The sequence below is a fragment of the Paramisgurnus dabryanus genome, chromosome 15 (genome assembly GCF_030506205.2).
Source record: "Paramisgurnus dabryanus chromosome 15, PD_genome_1.1, whole genome shotgun sequence".
Classification (NCBI taxonomy): Eukaryota; Metazoa; Chordata; class Actinopteri; order Cypriniformes; family Cobitidae; genus Paramisgurnus; species Paramisgurnus dabryanus.
In genome coordinates, this window is record NC_133351.1 from 35,135,406 (window position 1) to 35,150,159 (window position 14,754).

At 38.5% G+C, this 14,754-nt stretch overlaps 2 protein-coding genes across 2 annotated transcripts in view; both read right to left on the reverse strand.

Moving 5' to 3' along the window:
* Positions 1-431: 431 nt before the first annotated feature.
* Positions 432-3,980, reverse strand: sp5a (Sp5 transcription factor a). Its single transcript, XM_065293368.1, has 2 exons — positions 3,320-3,980; positions 432-2,934 (listed from the first exon to the last, which is right to left on the reverse strand). The coding sequence occupies exons 1-2, from the start codon at positions 3,368-3,370 to the stop codon at positions 1,873-1,875; spliced, it is 1,113 nt and encodes a 370-aa protein (XP_065149440.1). The 5' UTR covers positions 3,371-3,980; the 3' UTR covers positions 432-1,872.
* Positions 3,981-4,859: 879 nt separating this feature from the next.
* myo3b (myosin IIIB) overlaps positions 4,860-14,754 on the reverse strand; it is a 146,416-nt gene continuing 136,521 nt past the window's right edge. The window contains exon 39 of the mRNA XM_073811996.1: positions 4,860-6,078. The gene's annotated coding sequence lies outside the window, so the exon portion shown is untranslated. The remainder of the gene's footprint in view (positions 6,079-14,754) is intronic.

Genomic DNA, 14,754 nt, shown 5'->3' on the forward strand with positions numbered 1-14,754 from the left:
GGGCAGCCCTGGGAGCAATTAGGGTTTAAGGTGCCATGCTCAAGGGGACCACAGTCGCAACCTGCTGGCCGTGAGACTCGAACAAGCAACTCTCAGGTTACAAGGCCAACTGTTTCTAACCACTAGGCTACGACTGCCCCGCTTGATGTGGTTTAAAAAGGAAAATCCCCCTCTGAAAAAGGTCAAAAACAAAATGATGTCAAAGACATTTGAGAATTCTGAACATATTAAAACACATCTATCTCAGGCTGAAGCAGGGAAACACACCGGCGTGCAGGTGGCCAGTCCATCATGGTATAGAGTTTCATTAAAAATCTTTTTTTCAACATATGCCAAAAGATTTTTTATTAAATGTATGTCAATATTTTTTTCAAATAATGAAAAATGTATATTCCAATTTAGAAATACAAAGCAGAAGCACTGCGTTTTAACTTTGGATTTGAAGAGAAAACTATATTAATGAAATTCCTACACAGACCATTGAGATGCTGATGTTAAGATCATCTAAATACATGAGCACAAACATTAGGAAGCACTTATTTACTAAGAGAGGCAGGGGGAACTTCAAGGACTGAACACAGTTTCTTCATTACTGTAGGTGCCAAAAAAACATCCTAATACAAACATCCTTCAACTCTTCATATTGTTATCTGACATAATGTTAATTTCAGATGTCGTTATGCTAGAATACGCAAAACATTCACTTTACCACACAATTCATGGTTGTGGGGTATCTATAACACTATGCCTTGCTTTGATTCTCAAATACAAAACACTGAAAAAGTCAGAATGATGTCATTAAGGATGAACTAACCATCACTTTGTCTTTATTCTGAGTGAAACATTGAATGTAAAACACACACACAGAGATTCATTCTGATTCAATTTGAAATCAGCTGCAAAATTTGAAATCAGTTAAAAAAAAATCTAAATTCCCATAGAAATGAAAAGATGAAATACTTCTAGACTTAGGTTGTATTAAGATGCAGCTGATTAAAAAGCCATTGTTGGGTAACAGTGTATAAAATACGTACTGAGTAATATTAGGTTAGGTTTAGGATTGGTTGTTTTTAATTTAGTTAACTTAGTTTAGCTACAAAGCAAACAAACAAAAAAATGTCCATTAATTGTATTGACATGAAGGTAATGCATTTAAAAACAATTCAAAATGATATAAGATAATTCAACTTTTTGCTTTATTGTAATTTTGACTGACTTTGATTTTTGAATGAAATAAAGATTATAACTCATAACGCTACAAGTTACTGGTACCTAAAAAAAGATGAAAGTGATAGTGTTTTAATCCCTCTCTTTAAACAGGTTTACCAACAGAGTTTCTCTGTTAAACTTTTTCCCCCTTTGACCCCTGACTTGTGCTTTATCTATTTAAAAAATAAACTATTTGTTTTTTTACAAGTTTTAATAATTTTACCTCACCACTTTGTTTAAATGGGACGTACAAGTCATATTCTTTATTTCACACATTACTTTGTAGGTTTAACAGATGGTTTTTAATAGCATGCTAGACACCCCACAAGGAGCGAAAACTGACACTTTCATTCAACAAAAGCTATCAATATATTTACAGGATAAAGAAATCTTCCACCGAAGACAAAGATCTTAACACAAGTCAAAACTTGTTAATGGTTTGGGTAGCTCGTGGATATAAAAAAATCTTCCAGGGTTCATTTAGGAAGTGAGAACGACTTGAAGATTAAGTCCAAATACTAAATGTATTTCCAAAAAGTCCAAAAAGGCTCCCAGTCCAGTAAGTGAGTCTCGTGAATCAAAAAATAAACATTTTACTTCATAACTATCCTGAAGTTTGTCAGGATATTTTATTGCACTAGTCTATATAGCAATCCGAGTCAACTACACAGGTCTCAAGTCTTCTCTTTTCACATAGTCGGGAGTCTTTTCGTGACTTTTGCTCTTCTTATTCTGGTGCGTCTTGACATGTTTGGCCAAATGATCGCTCCTCATAAACCTTTTACAGCAGTCCGGACACACGAAGCGTTTTTCTCCGGTGTGAGTCCTCAGATGCCTCTGTAACTCGTCAGATCTCGTGAAACTTTTCCCACAGAAGAGCCAGTTACACACGAAAGGTCTCTCACCCGAGTGCCAGCGCAGGTGCGCCTTCAGGTGCGAGGTCTTGCCGTACACTTTCCCGCATCCAGGAATGTGACAGATGTGCTGTTTCTTTTTCCCGGGCTCGTCGCTGGAGCTCGATGATTGACAGTTAGGGCATCGGCATCTCCGGCATCGCCGGGCAGTTGCCAGTGGTGATTTGGTGTGGAGAAGCGCTGCTATTTGCGTCTGGTACTGCGCAAAATCCGTGTGTCCCAGCACCAAACCCCTCTGGATGGGGAAGCGATGGTGACCGAGAGTTGACGGATGGCTCACGTGGTTGCCTTGCTGAAGGCTCCACCACGGTATATCGTCCCCCGGGTTTGGAGACAGCTGCCTCTGCTGCTGATGGACCAGGCCCGAGTGTCCCGTCACGAACCCGGGCATCGCGGGTGGGATCGGGGTCGGGGCTGCGTATGTAACAGCGGGGACGTACGTGGGTGGGCACGACGACTGTAACGACTGCATGGAGCACGGCAACATCTTGACGGGAGAGAAATCGTACGGATACGTGGGGTCGGCCGGAGGGGTCAACGGGAGCTCATGGTGGGAGGTGTAGGAGCCCTGCAGGTGAGATTTCGAGGATAGTCCGAACGAGGAATTGCTGGAAAGCGCGGACGGGGGATTTGTCTCGTTAGTCCACGGATGGAAAATCCGCGAGGGGGACCCTAGTGTGCTATCGTAGGGTACTTGAATAAAGTCCGTGTGAGTGGATCCGTGATGGTGACCGATCCGGTTACACGTCGCCGCCAAAAGAGCCAAAGGTGAATGTTTGCTGTTTTCCGGTGAGGAATTTGGGGTGCGATCCTGGATCAAAGAAAAACACCACGGTTAAACACCCATACGTGACTTTGTAAAAGTTTTGACAACTTTATTGTTTCGAACCTGTTTTTATCTTACTTCCAAAACTAGAATATCTAACTTTTACGAAACAGCTTTAGAGTGCGCGCGAATTGCGCACTGACAAAGCATTATTAATATGAACAAAATAAAAACAGACCATTCGAGATATATGTGATGAAATAAAGTTGAAATGTCCAAGTGAGTTTGCAAATGTAGATATGAAACGCTTAATTGAGGATCTCTCCTTCCATGCACATGTTTACTTTTAAAACAAGCACTGTTTATGTACACTATCAGCGAGAAAGAGGTCGAAACGCATTTACAATAACATCTCAAAGTTTTCACGAACCTGAAGAAAAGCCTGTAGTGTTTCGTTCCTCAGCACAGCCACAGCTGCCATGGCAACACTTCCTCGAGTTCCTCAAGCTTCCCAATTCAAACAAACCCAAGCGAGTGCGCGCAGAAATACGACGTTCACATGGAAAAGCGCTTCCTCTCCTCCAGCTATCCTCCAACTATCTGAGAGAGTGAAGGATCACTTCTTAGGATTTGATAAGGACTTTGGTGGGCCGCCAGCCAGTCAGGAGTGAGATTTATGACTTTGAAGTTCGCCGCTGCCCAATCATCAAAGAAGAGCGGCTCTTTGAGAGGGGGAAGCAAATCCTCTGAATCCACACAAAGCTCCTATGGTGTGTTTGTTGGTCTGGATAAAAGGGCTGATTATTAGGAGGGGGATGGGACGGGTGGGGATAAAGGCGGGACAATTAATGAAGTAATCACTATGTGGGAAATGTATATACACAAATAATTGGATTTTCTTGATCAAAGACCCCCTCGTCGCCTGGAGACCCCAGCTACTGGATGCCGGAGTCACCCGATCCCCCTTTCTGTAATGAAGGATTTGTTGTGCGACAATGCGACTGTGTGTTATCTCCAGAGAGATCTCGTATACAGTCTTGTGTGATAACTTCACGAGGAAGAAAAGGCTTTTGACTCGGCGGAAAATTAACGCGCGCACTTTGCCTCTCAAGAATCGGAAATCGCATTTATTGAGATCATACAAATCATGTATCTTCTGATTTACACAAATCAACTACAACAAATAAAAATGGGACCAGTGTGTTAAATCCTTAAACTTTTCAGTAACACTTTACAATAAAGCTGTATTAGTAAACATTATTAAGTGCATAAACAAACAATAAAAATACAGTTTTTCAGTACGTATTAGTTATTGTTAATGTTAGTTAATGTCGATGCAGTTATTCATGTTAGTTTATGCATTCATTCAGTTTTATAATTAATAAATGCTGTAGAAGTATTTTTCATTGTAAGTTCATGTTATCTAATGCATTAACTAATTGTTAACAAATACAACCTTACTGTGAAGTGTTACTAACTTTTCTTTAACTTTAGGCAATCAAGAGGTCTAATGGCAAAACAACTAACCCTCTAACAAAGGGTTTTTAACAAATCAAAGTGCACAGTTATTTCCCATGCAGATCAATGAAACAGTTATCTGTAAAACTGGCAGCTTGCAATTCAGAAAACAACACATTTGTGCCGCAGATATTTTACAGTACAAGGTAAACAAATCTCTTGAGAAGGAACAATCTCACAACATCTTTATAAGTCAAGTCAAACTCAACCCATCAAGGTGTGAAAGTGACATGCTGCTGATGATGATGTATTTAGTCCTGTTATGCACAGTTAGAGGCTGGAAAGAGGAGGAGATCCAATCTTTGAGAAAGTCTGAACATTTTCCATCTCTCCTCCCACTGCTCCACCCTGAACCAGTCAAGCCTTCAATGCAACCCGATCTCCGGCACACGTGACATCTCCACAGATATTACAGCCATCAAAGAGTAAGAATCACACGATGAAAAGCAGAGTATATTGTTGTTTAATAAGAGTTATTTCAGGCAAGTTTTGAGGGTTACAGACTGCATAAAAAGACACTAAAGAAAACTTGTACAAGCAAGCACCCACAGAGACATGTCTCTAATCTATGACCCTTTAAACTGTCCCTTTCGAGCAGTTTGGAGTGGTTGATATTGAAGTAAATCAGTCCCTTTGATGGGATTAAGGTTTCTCCTGCTTTGCACACAGTAGTGGGGGGGGGGGGGGAGTGGGGGAATCCCACTGGGACAAGAGGACAACTAGATTTTCCTGCAGTCCACAAAGGAATGCAAGTTGTTTTTTGTAAAATGTCATCTAGAATTATAATGTGCATGCAATTATAAATGTGCAACTTGCAGGACAGGAAAATTATATGTGATAAAGAATGAAATCCATCTGATCAACACAGAAAAGTCATGATTGCATTTAGTAACTTTGTTACCATAAAAGTCAGTTTAAATAGTGAGAAGCATCACAGATGAGCAAACACATTTTTATTTCTTATACGGAGTACAAAACAGCTGATAGAAGATGAGTAATAAGTACCAAACATAACACAAACTCGCAAACATGAATGCACAATTTGCCACATTTTCTTAAATCTATTACCAGGCTGATGAGTTTTAAAATGTAAATGTAATAAGAACTAGTGATGAAGAGTTATGATCTGTCTTAAACTGTTACAACAAAACTGCTTGTCCTGCTTGTCTTCTATCAAGGACAGCAAAACACAAGATGATGCAGAAAACCCTACTGAAAAAGGTGACGGTAGCTGGTTTAAGCTGGTGGGTCTTCCAGTCTGACCAGCTAAGTCCACCTTAAACTGTGACCAAAACACATCTAGATCAGCTTGCTACACCACCTAACTCAGGCATTTTTTTCAGTAGGGAATGTCTGTCTGTATAAGATTCATTATTTATAAAATCCATTATAAATTATAAAGTCTCAAAATATCAAGATAAAAAAGAAATCTCTTCCTGTTGCACTAATCAAATCATGTTGTTTGGCAACATATAATTTTTAAAAAGTTCATAAGGCTGCCACTGAGATTCACAAGTAACATCTCATTGTATCTTAAAAAAAAAAAAACGTTGAACAGCATATGTCATTGATATGAAATGCATATATAAAAAAAGAAAATAATGCATACTTAAAAATATTATTCCTCTTTATATATACACAGCAGATTTAGTGGTGGTTGAAGGCGGCGATCTGTAAAAGAAGAAGCGAAAATGTGATCACACACACATTTAATGGGAAATCAAAACATTGAAATATAATAAAACATGAATTGAAGATAAGAGTTAATAGTGAAATAAAACTTTATAGAAAGTCTGACTGAATCTGTGAGTTTTGAGTGTTCATCAACAGTAAGTTTTATGTTAGGACTTCTTTTGGACAGGTCAGAGCCGACGTCTAACTTTTCAAGTGCTCTGGACAGACAGCAGAAGAAAATCAAGAACTAAAAGAAGAAAGACGGGCTTCCACATCTGTCTTGCACACTAGCAGAAGAGATTGAGAGGGAGAGAAATGCTCGGGGCTACCGGCTACGAGAGCCTCTGTAATGGTGTCTCGTATGAGAAAACATCTGTGAATTTCCTCAGTGATCTACAACAAAGTCTGACTCAGAGTAGTCACTCAGTGGCCCTTTGAAGTCTCTCTCTGACAGAAAGCTGCCATTGTGTTCTGCCCTCGACGCTGTGTAGCTTGACTCTGCTCTTGCTAATTTTCGACATTTTCCCTGGAATCTGATACCGGTGCCTGCTCTCAGGCCGCACGTTTAAAGGCAGCGGTGGAGCGGTGTGCCGGCGGCCCTTGGGTCAGAGGATGAGGGAGAGGTCGCCCCTTAAACACCCGCTCCGCGCCGTGTGTGGCAACGGCACTTTGACCTGCTCTCTTCCCACCGGCCTGTGGTAATTGTTGGGGTCACGTCTGGCTTCCTCAAGCATGATCAGAGGTTTTGGATTATACCAGGGGGCCAGAACGCGTAGTTCACAGATATTTCCTCATTTTAGATTCAGGAGGAATATTTAAGTGAGTTTCAAGCCCAGTGCAGATGTTTGTCCTTGGGAAAACTGAAGCTGAATTAATTAAATGTTTCAGTTTGAATGCAAAGTGAAAGCCGATAAACATTAAGAAGTAAGCAGAATCTCATCTTAACAAACAAGCTTGTACACAAATGATTTATAATTCACAGGACATGGATTATTTTCAAATCAGTGGATTATGTGAAAAGTTATTTTATTTAAAACTATATTCTTCGGTCCCTTAGGGGAAATAAAAACAGATTTAGAGATGTCTAAAGTTAACTGGTAAGAGTAGGCTACAATATCAACATGGATGACATCACTTAGACAGTGGTTCAAACTGGGGTCCCGGGACCCCTAAGGGGAAAATTTCAGAGAAAAAAGACAATTGTGAAATTGATTTATTAGGTGTTCATATCTCATTTCATAATCATGTATATTTTCGTTGTATCTTTCTAGTGTTCTTTCCTTTTACGATCCCCTTTCTCTCGGTTATTGGGCTTTATAAGGCAGGATTCATTGTAAAGCTGCTATGAAACAAGATTTATTGTCAAAGTTTCTACAGTACAAATACATTTAAAATAAAAATGTATCTCTTCATGTTTATACATAAAGTATAAGTGCAGCCAATTATATATTTGTTATGCAAAAAAAATTATAAACTTATATACACTCACCTAAAGGATTATAAGGAACATCTGTACAATTTCTAATTAATGCAATTATCTAATCAACCAATCACATGGCAGTTGCTTCAATGCATTTAGGGGTGTGGTCCTGGTCAAGACATTCTCCTGAACTCCAAACTGAATGTCAGAATGGGGAATAAAGGTGATTTAAGCAATTTTGAGCGTGGCATGGTTGTTGGTGCCAGACGGGCCGGTCTAAGTATTTCTCTGCTCAGTTACAGGGATTTTCATGCACAATCATTTCTAGGGTTTACATAGAATGGTGTGAAAAGGGAAAAACATCCAATATGCAGCAGTCCTGTGGGTGAAAATGCCTTGTTGATGCTAGAGGTCAGATGAGAATGGGCCGACTGATTCAAGCTGATAGAAGAGCAACTTTGACTGAAATAACCACTCGTTACAACCGAGGTATGCAGCAAAGCATTTGTGAAGCCACAACACGCACAACATTGAGGCGGATGGGCTACAACAGCAGAAGACCCCACCGGGTACCACTCATCTCCACTACAAATAGGAAAAAGAGGCTACAATTTGCACAAGCTCACAAAAATTGTACAGTTGAAGACTGGAAAAATGTTGCCTGGTCTGATGAGTCTCGATTTCTCGGTGTATTGGGTAGGACAAGAAAAATATTTGTCTGAAATACAACTATTTGGAAATCTGTAATCTAAGGGTGCAAAAAAATCTAAATATTAAGAACATTGCCTTTGAAGTTGTCCAAATAAAGTCTTTAGCAACTGCATCCACTCACAAAAATAAAAGTTTTGTTATATTTACGTTAGGAACATGATCTTCACATTATGATTTTTGACATAAAGAAATCAATAACTTTGACCCATACAATGTATTGTTAACTATTTTTACAAATATACCTGTGCTACTTGTGATCTTGAAAGAATATGAAATGTTTGGGTTCATATTGTGATTTCTCACTTTTGATTACAGACTTTGGTTTCCTGATGTTGAGATCTCTTGTGGATTACTGGAGTCTTTTTTTAGAAGAATCTCAAACCCCTTTCACAGAGTGCATTGATCCCAGAAAATTGCAATAAAATGTCCAGAGTGCCTTCTGTGTGAACGCAAACACGTCCAGGAATTGATCCCGGGATCGATCCCGATATGTGGATCTACTAACATTGCTGGGATCAGTCCAGTGTGAACAAAAGACAGGAACAATGCCATAAGGGGTGTGTCTTCGCAATAACATAGTTATGATACTCTTTGATAGTCTATGAAACTCTTTGACCTGGGGCTTTATATAGATACGTTAACGATGAAAACATGTCTGCAAACTGGAGTGAATCAGAGATCAGGAAGCTCCTCACTATTCGTGCTGAAGCCAAAATCATGCGCCAACTTAAAGGAACACTACGAAATGCGCTGGTTTATGATTGAATAAGAACAAAATGCACATGCATGGTTTCTCGAGAGAGAAATCGCAGATCACAAGCAAACTTAAGACAATTTGGAGAATATACCAAATGTTTAATTATATTACGTGTTACATCCTGATGTCGTATATCTTTACAGGAACTTTACTGAATGTCTGTGAACGCACACACAGATTCCACGCAGATAATCACTGGAAATGAGGATGAACCAAAATCTAACGATCCCAGGAGAGATCCCTAGACACGCTATCTGTATATTTTCTGGAATCTCTAAGTAAAAAGGGAGGGGAATCAGAAGACTTCAGCAACAGTTTTCTTTTCATCGCATTATTCTCTAGGAGAAATAACAAAAGCGAAAAGTCTTCGCATTGGACAACAACACGCTATCTTAATGAGACACTGACGGTTATGAGGTACTACAGTAATTTGCCACGTCACTGACCGTGACGTTCACACGATAAGGAGTTTAAACCCAGAAGACAAAAATATCACAAAAAAGCTAAAAATTAACTAGTTTTCTCCTAATGTTAAAATTAACAGATACTATCATTGTCTTCTATGATGTGCAACACAACTAACTCTGTTAACATCTAAAAAATGTGTTGGTTAGGGTTTCATGACGCTTTAATAGTTGGCTGTTCTCTTTATGTCTCTATTTCCTACACGGTAAGAAAGGATGTGTTAATTTTAACACATCGTTTTGTGTTATCCTATGTAAAAAATTATGTGTCATTTCATGTTGATTTTATGTTTAAATAAATGAAAGGGATAACACAAGATGTGTTAAAACAACACAAAGTGTGTTATTACAAAAATAACACAGATATGTGTCTAGTTAAAGGGACACTTCACCCATTTGCATTAAGCTTTGTATAGAACCCCAGTCATGTTTTTGAATGGTCATGCATCATTTTCTCAGTTGCCGCTGAGACTGGAGAAATACAGATTTCAGTGTTGCACGTCCTTCTTACAATGATGTAAAAATCATCATTTTGCATCATTGAAAGAAGGAAGTGCAATGTCTTTGTAGAGGGGGTGAGACTACAAACACCCCTTTTCTCTGTAAAATAGGCACCAAATTCAAAATGTATGCTACAATTCGACTACAAATATGACACACTTTCAATAAAGATTAATGTTTCTACGGGTGAAATGCTCCTTTAAGGACAACACATTTGATGTGTTGTCCTTAACTAGACACAAGATGTGTCATTTTAGCACATTCGTTAATCGTTATTAACCAAATTGATATGTGCTGTACGTGACCTCCAATTCCTATTTTTTGACAGCTGCGCTGACCTAACCGGTGACTGATACAAACGGCTTGCTCGTTGTTTAACTTTATGTGGTGCCAAATTACATTCAAAACCATGTGAGAGCGATTCAACAAATCATACACAGGATATTGCTATTGAAATGCTCTCGCGGTACTTTGATGTCATCCGCCTGGCGGTTCCAACACCACTGCATGAAGTCGAACAAGCAACAGCATCAGTGCTGATCTCCCAAAATTGTCATCCAATCACAGACCCCTTCACGCACAATCAGTATACATAAAAGAGTCATATAAAACGATTCCATGTTATCTTTGTTATATAGTGGTTTGATCTAGACCTGCCTAATAAAACACCTTAATCTGAAATGCCCCAAAGCAAAGGTGTCCAATCCGGCCCGCATGATGATTTATACAGTTTTATTAAATATTAAATACATATTTTAAAAACCCTTTCAGGTGGGTGTCTAGTTCGTTTTTAATATGAGAGACTTGTGGAACCAGCAAAATGCGGAACAGACTAAACGCGGAACAGACTAAACACTAAACACAGACTAAATCTTGCCGTTTTATTGTTACCGCTCCGCGAAAGATCCACTGATTCTGGTAATCCACTTCGTGTTTTCCTGCCCGCTCCGCAGCATCTCTGTGTCCACTCTCTGCCTGGAGAGCGAAGACGACAGTTTCCAAAGTTTGTTGCATTAACAGGTAGATTCATTACATTATATCAGTTGTTAAACCGCAGGATTAGTAATTTGTAAGTTTATGATTTGCTGTCGGTGTTCTAAAAGTGCTAACAACTTAGCAAGCAAACAACAACAAAATATCCACATTTTTAGTATTAACAATGCTTGTCTAATGGATTTAATGTTCCTGATCAGATCTAAGTTAATATAAACACTAAATTTGCTGTTGTTGGCACACTTTGTAGACAAAAAAAAAACACCAATGCCTTCACAAAATAAAGACAGAGAACGGAAAGGGATGCTGCTAAAGGCAATTCAACATTGCAAACATGGATTCAAAGCTCCATCAAGCCAGCAGGTAAATCATATTGAATATTTAGCAGATTGTCACACTTTAATTCTTGTTATTATATTTCCCATTATAATCACATGTCTACATTGATGCTAGTAATATAACACATAATATTTATAATACTTTATAAAAAACATAAGTACCACCCCCCTTAGTGCCATTTTTGGTTTGGGCCACTGCCTCATCTAGCATTTTCATTTTCTAAATGACTGTTCTCATTACAAATATATTCCAAAGAAAAGTGAATGGTTTATAAATAATTTTGGCATTAAGGCAAAAGAAGTTTAATTAAAGCTTTTCAACCTAAGTCCAGTGGATTTTGTACAGATGTAAATTTGTGTGTATAATATACAGTATGAGTGTGACCTTATGAAATTTAGTTTTCACAGAGCTGTGTGTTTCTCTAGTTTTCTTGCTAAACAAATTAATTAATTGGTTTGTTTAGTTAATTTTAACACAATTATCAGCACACTAAGGTTTAAAAAAATTATCCGGCCCGCACTTCGTGGCATTATTTACCATCCGGCCTTCACCCTAAAATGAGTTTGACACCCCTGCTTTAAGTATTTGATGTTGACTCTGCAAAATGACAGTGTTTGTCACAAGCAAGATTTACATGAATGGGATAACGTTTTCTAAACCTTGGTGCATGAGTAACAAGTGTTTTAGTAGGTAGTAAAGGTAAAGAAATAGTTCAATTAAAGGACTGTGTTAAAAGTACCTGCTGTAAATGAACAAACTCTTAATAAACCGACCGTATGTTGCCATGGCATAAGAGTTGATATTTAATTAGGAGATGAATAATTTTGACAAATATTCACACAAAACCAAACCCAGAACGCCACCTTTTATCCCGTATTTCTGAGTGACAACGTTGGCAACCCTACTATTTCCTCTTTAAACGCATCTGAACTCAGAAAGGAACTGTTTAGATGAGATGAGTCTTTTTCCATCTTCATGAATCTAAGGGAGAGATTTGTTGTTTTGTCCCCTGAATATAAACAAGTCCTGGCCACTTCTCTCAACGTTCGCCATCCTTGCGTTTACTCAGTGGCAGCTGCGAGCACCATCTGGGAGGGCTTCAGCAAGGCCAAACAAAACAGGTTACACCTTTGGCCATGCCAAGTCCTGTAGCCTATTCCTGGTCTGCACAAACAACAGGGGCTAATCGCAATTTCATGCTCTGATTTTCCCCAGACCTTCATCCAAGCCCCGCAGGAAGAGAAACTTTAGCTCATTTGCAGGAAATATGGGCTGCATGAGCTTCCATATGGCCGAGTGAAGTGCTAAGCTAAGACTCTTTAAGAAGATATTTCATTTTACTAGGTTATTTAATTGTTTACCAACAATGTGGATATGCACGCACAGTAAAATATGATACTACACATACATAATATGACCACTACATTTTTCAGTAAATAACTACAGTAATTCTGTAAAGTAATAACATTTTAAACATATAAATAAAATGCTACTTTGTCTTAGTAGGGATCATTTAAGTTTTCTTTAAATGTTATGCTTTTTAAAGGGGTCATATGATGCGATTTTATATTTTCCTTTGTCATATATAGAAGATCCGTAAAGTCACAAAGTTAAAAGTGTGGGCCTGTTTGGGAAGATTTGCATAACAGCGGCTAAATATATACACAAAGAAAGAAGGCGTAACTTTTATTCTGCCACTGCTGCTGCCATATTGTGGAGATGCTGTGCTTTGGAAACTGATATTCCAAATATGGCAAGGGATGTCACATTTCCATTACATGCTTGTAATGGAAAATAGCAATTTATACATGTTGATTTATATATCTAAATGGAAAAAAACATGAAATCCTTAATTTTGGGTCTGACGAATCAATGCGCATATTTTGCGTCAACGTAATCGATGACGTCATCAATGACGTTGACGCGTTGTCCTAGCCCTAATACGCTTTGTAAAAATGTATGCATTACAAAAAAGGCAGGGCATATAGAAGAGCAACAATAATGTACGGTATGTGAAAAATAATGCAGTGTAAACACATTGCATTATACCAAATACACAAATTAGTTATTTTTAGCAACGTCATATGACCCCTTTAAATCTTTTCACGAAATTATAACTTCACTCTTAAAAATAAAGGTGCTTCACAGCCATGCCATTTATAACCTAAGGAACATTTCTTTATCACAAAGAACCTTCTGTAAAACAAAAAGGTTCTTCAGACGTTAAAGCTACTTTATAGAACTATACGGCCCAAAATGGTTCTTTTATGGCAGTGTTCCCCAATTCAGGTCCTTGAGTACCCCTCCCAAAATATTTTGGATGTCTTCTTTTTTAACACACCTGATTTAACTCATCAGTTAACCATTCTGGAAGGAGACTGATGAGTAAAATCAGATGTTTTAAATAAGAAGACTTTCTGGGAGGACCCGGATTGGAAAGCACTTGTTTATGGCATCATGAAGCACCTTTATGTGTTGACTAGAAAAACATTTGGAATGATTTTTCTTTGGTTTCCTATTGCATCATGCATCTCAAATCCCATTTCAACCATCATCTTCACCGACACGCTTTTCTCTGTCAACAAATAAAAAGTATCTAAGTTTGGATTTTTTTCACTTTTATAATAATTATAGTTAATAAAACGGTTTTATGTTTTCAAAAAGTTTCACAGCTTAAGACTGAAAGTCAAAACATAAACGATTTCATAGTACGAAAGTTATACTCTTAAGTTAGCAGATCCACTTAAATTGATTCAAAGAACAAAGTCTATCTTAGTAAACCTCACTCAGTCACAACTAATGCAAATGACGAATATTGGCAAGATTTGGCCAAAGCCCACATTCAAGTCCAAAATGCAGTGGGGTAAAATCTCTTACTTTTATCCCTCCGGTATTCGCTCAGTGCTCATGCAAATGTGGGTAATTCAGCAGGGCACAGAAAGCCCTCAACAAATTGCAGGTGTTAGGAAGCCGAAACAAAGGCCACTACAAGCCCTAATGGCATCCAGCATCATTAGCAACTCTTTGATGTGCATACTCCACTCACTCTTTTATCTCCTTCTCCCCCTCTCAGGCCTCCTCTTTCTCCATCTTACACTACCTCTCTCTCTCTCTCTCTTTCTCCTCAGTTCTTCATTAAATCAGTCTTTAGGGAGCGCGCCCACTCCTGTACATCTGTTTAGCTCTTACGCCAGTCTGTCTGTCACACATCAGTCAAAGTAAAAGCATCGCCGTGCTAATCTGCAAATATCCTAAAGTACCTGTTTATTCTGAGAGACAGCAGGAATGGAAAGCTAAGACGACAAAGTAAAGTGTTTACTTTCATTACGCCCGCGTGATTACGATGGCGTTTGCAAAAAAAAAGTATTAGGTGAAAACTAACATATATGCGAGTGTGCGTTCCTGTGTATCAATGGCAAGTTACCTGCTTTACATCCCAGCAGGTTTGAAAGAGGCTTTGGAAACACTGCTATTCAAAACTCTTCCTT

Excerpts from the sequence above, each read along its gene's own strand:
- sp5a (XM_065293368.1), bottom strand. The coding sequence starts at position 3,370 with ATGGCAGCTGTGGCTGTGCTGAGGAACGAAACACTACAGGCTTTTCTT. Across the intron at positions 2,935-3,319 it reads CACTACAGGCTTTTCTTCAG|GATCGCACCCCAAATTCCTC; the intron begins GTTCGTGAAAAC and ends TCTTTGATCCAG.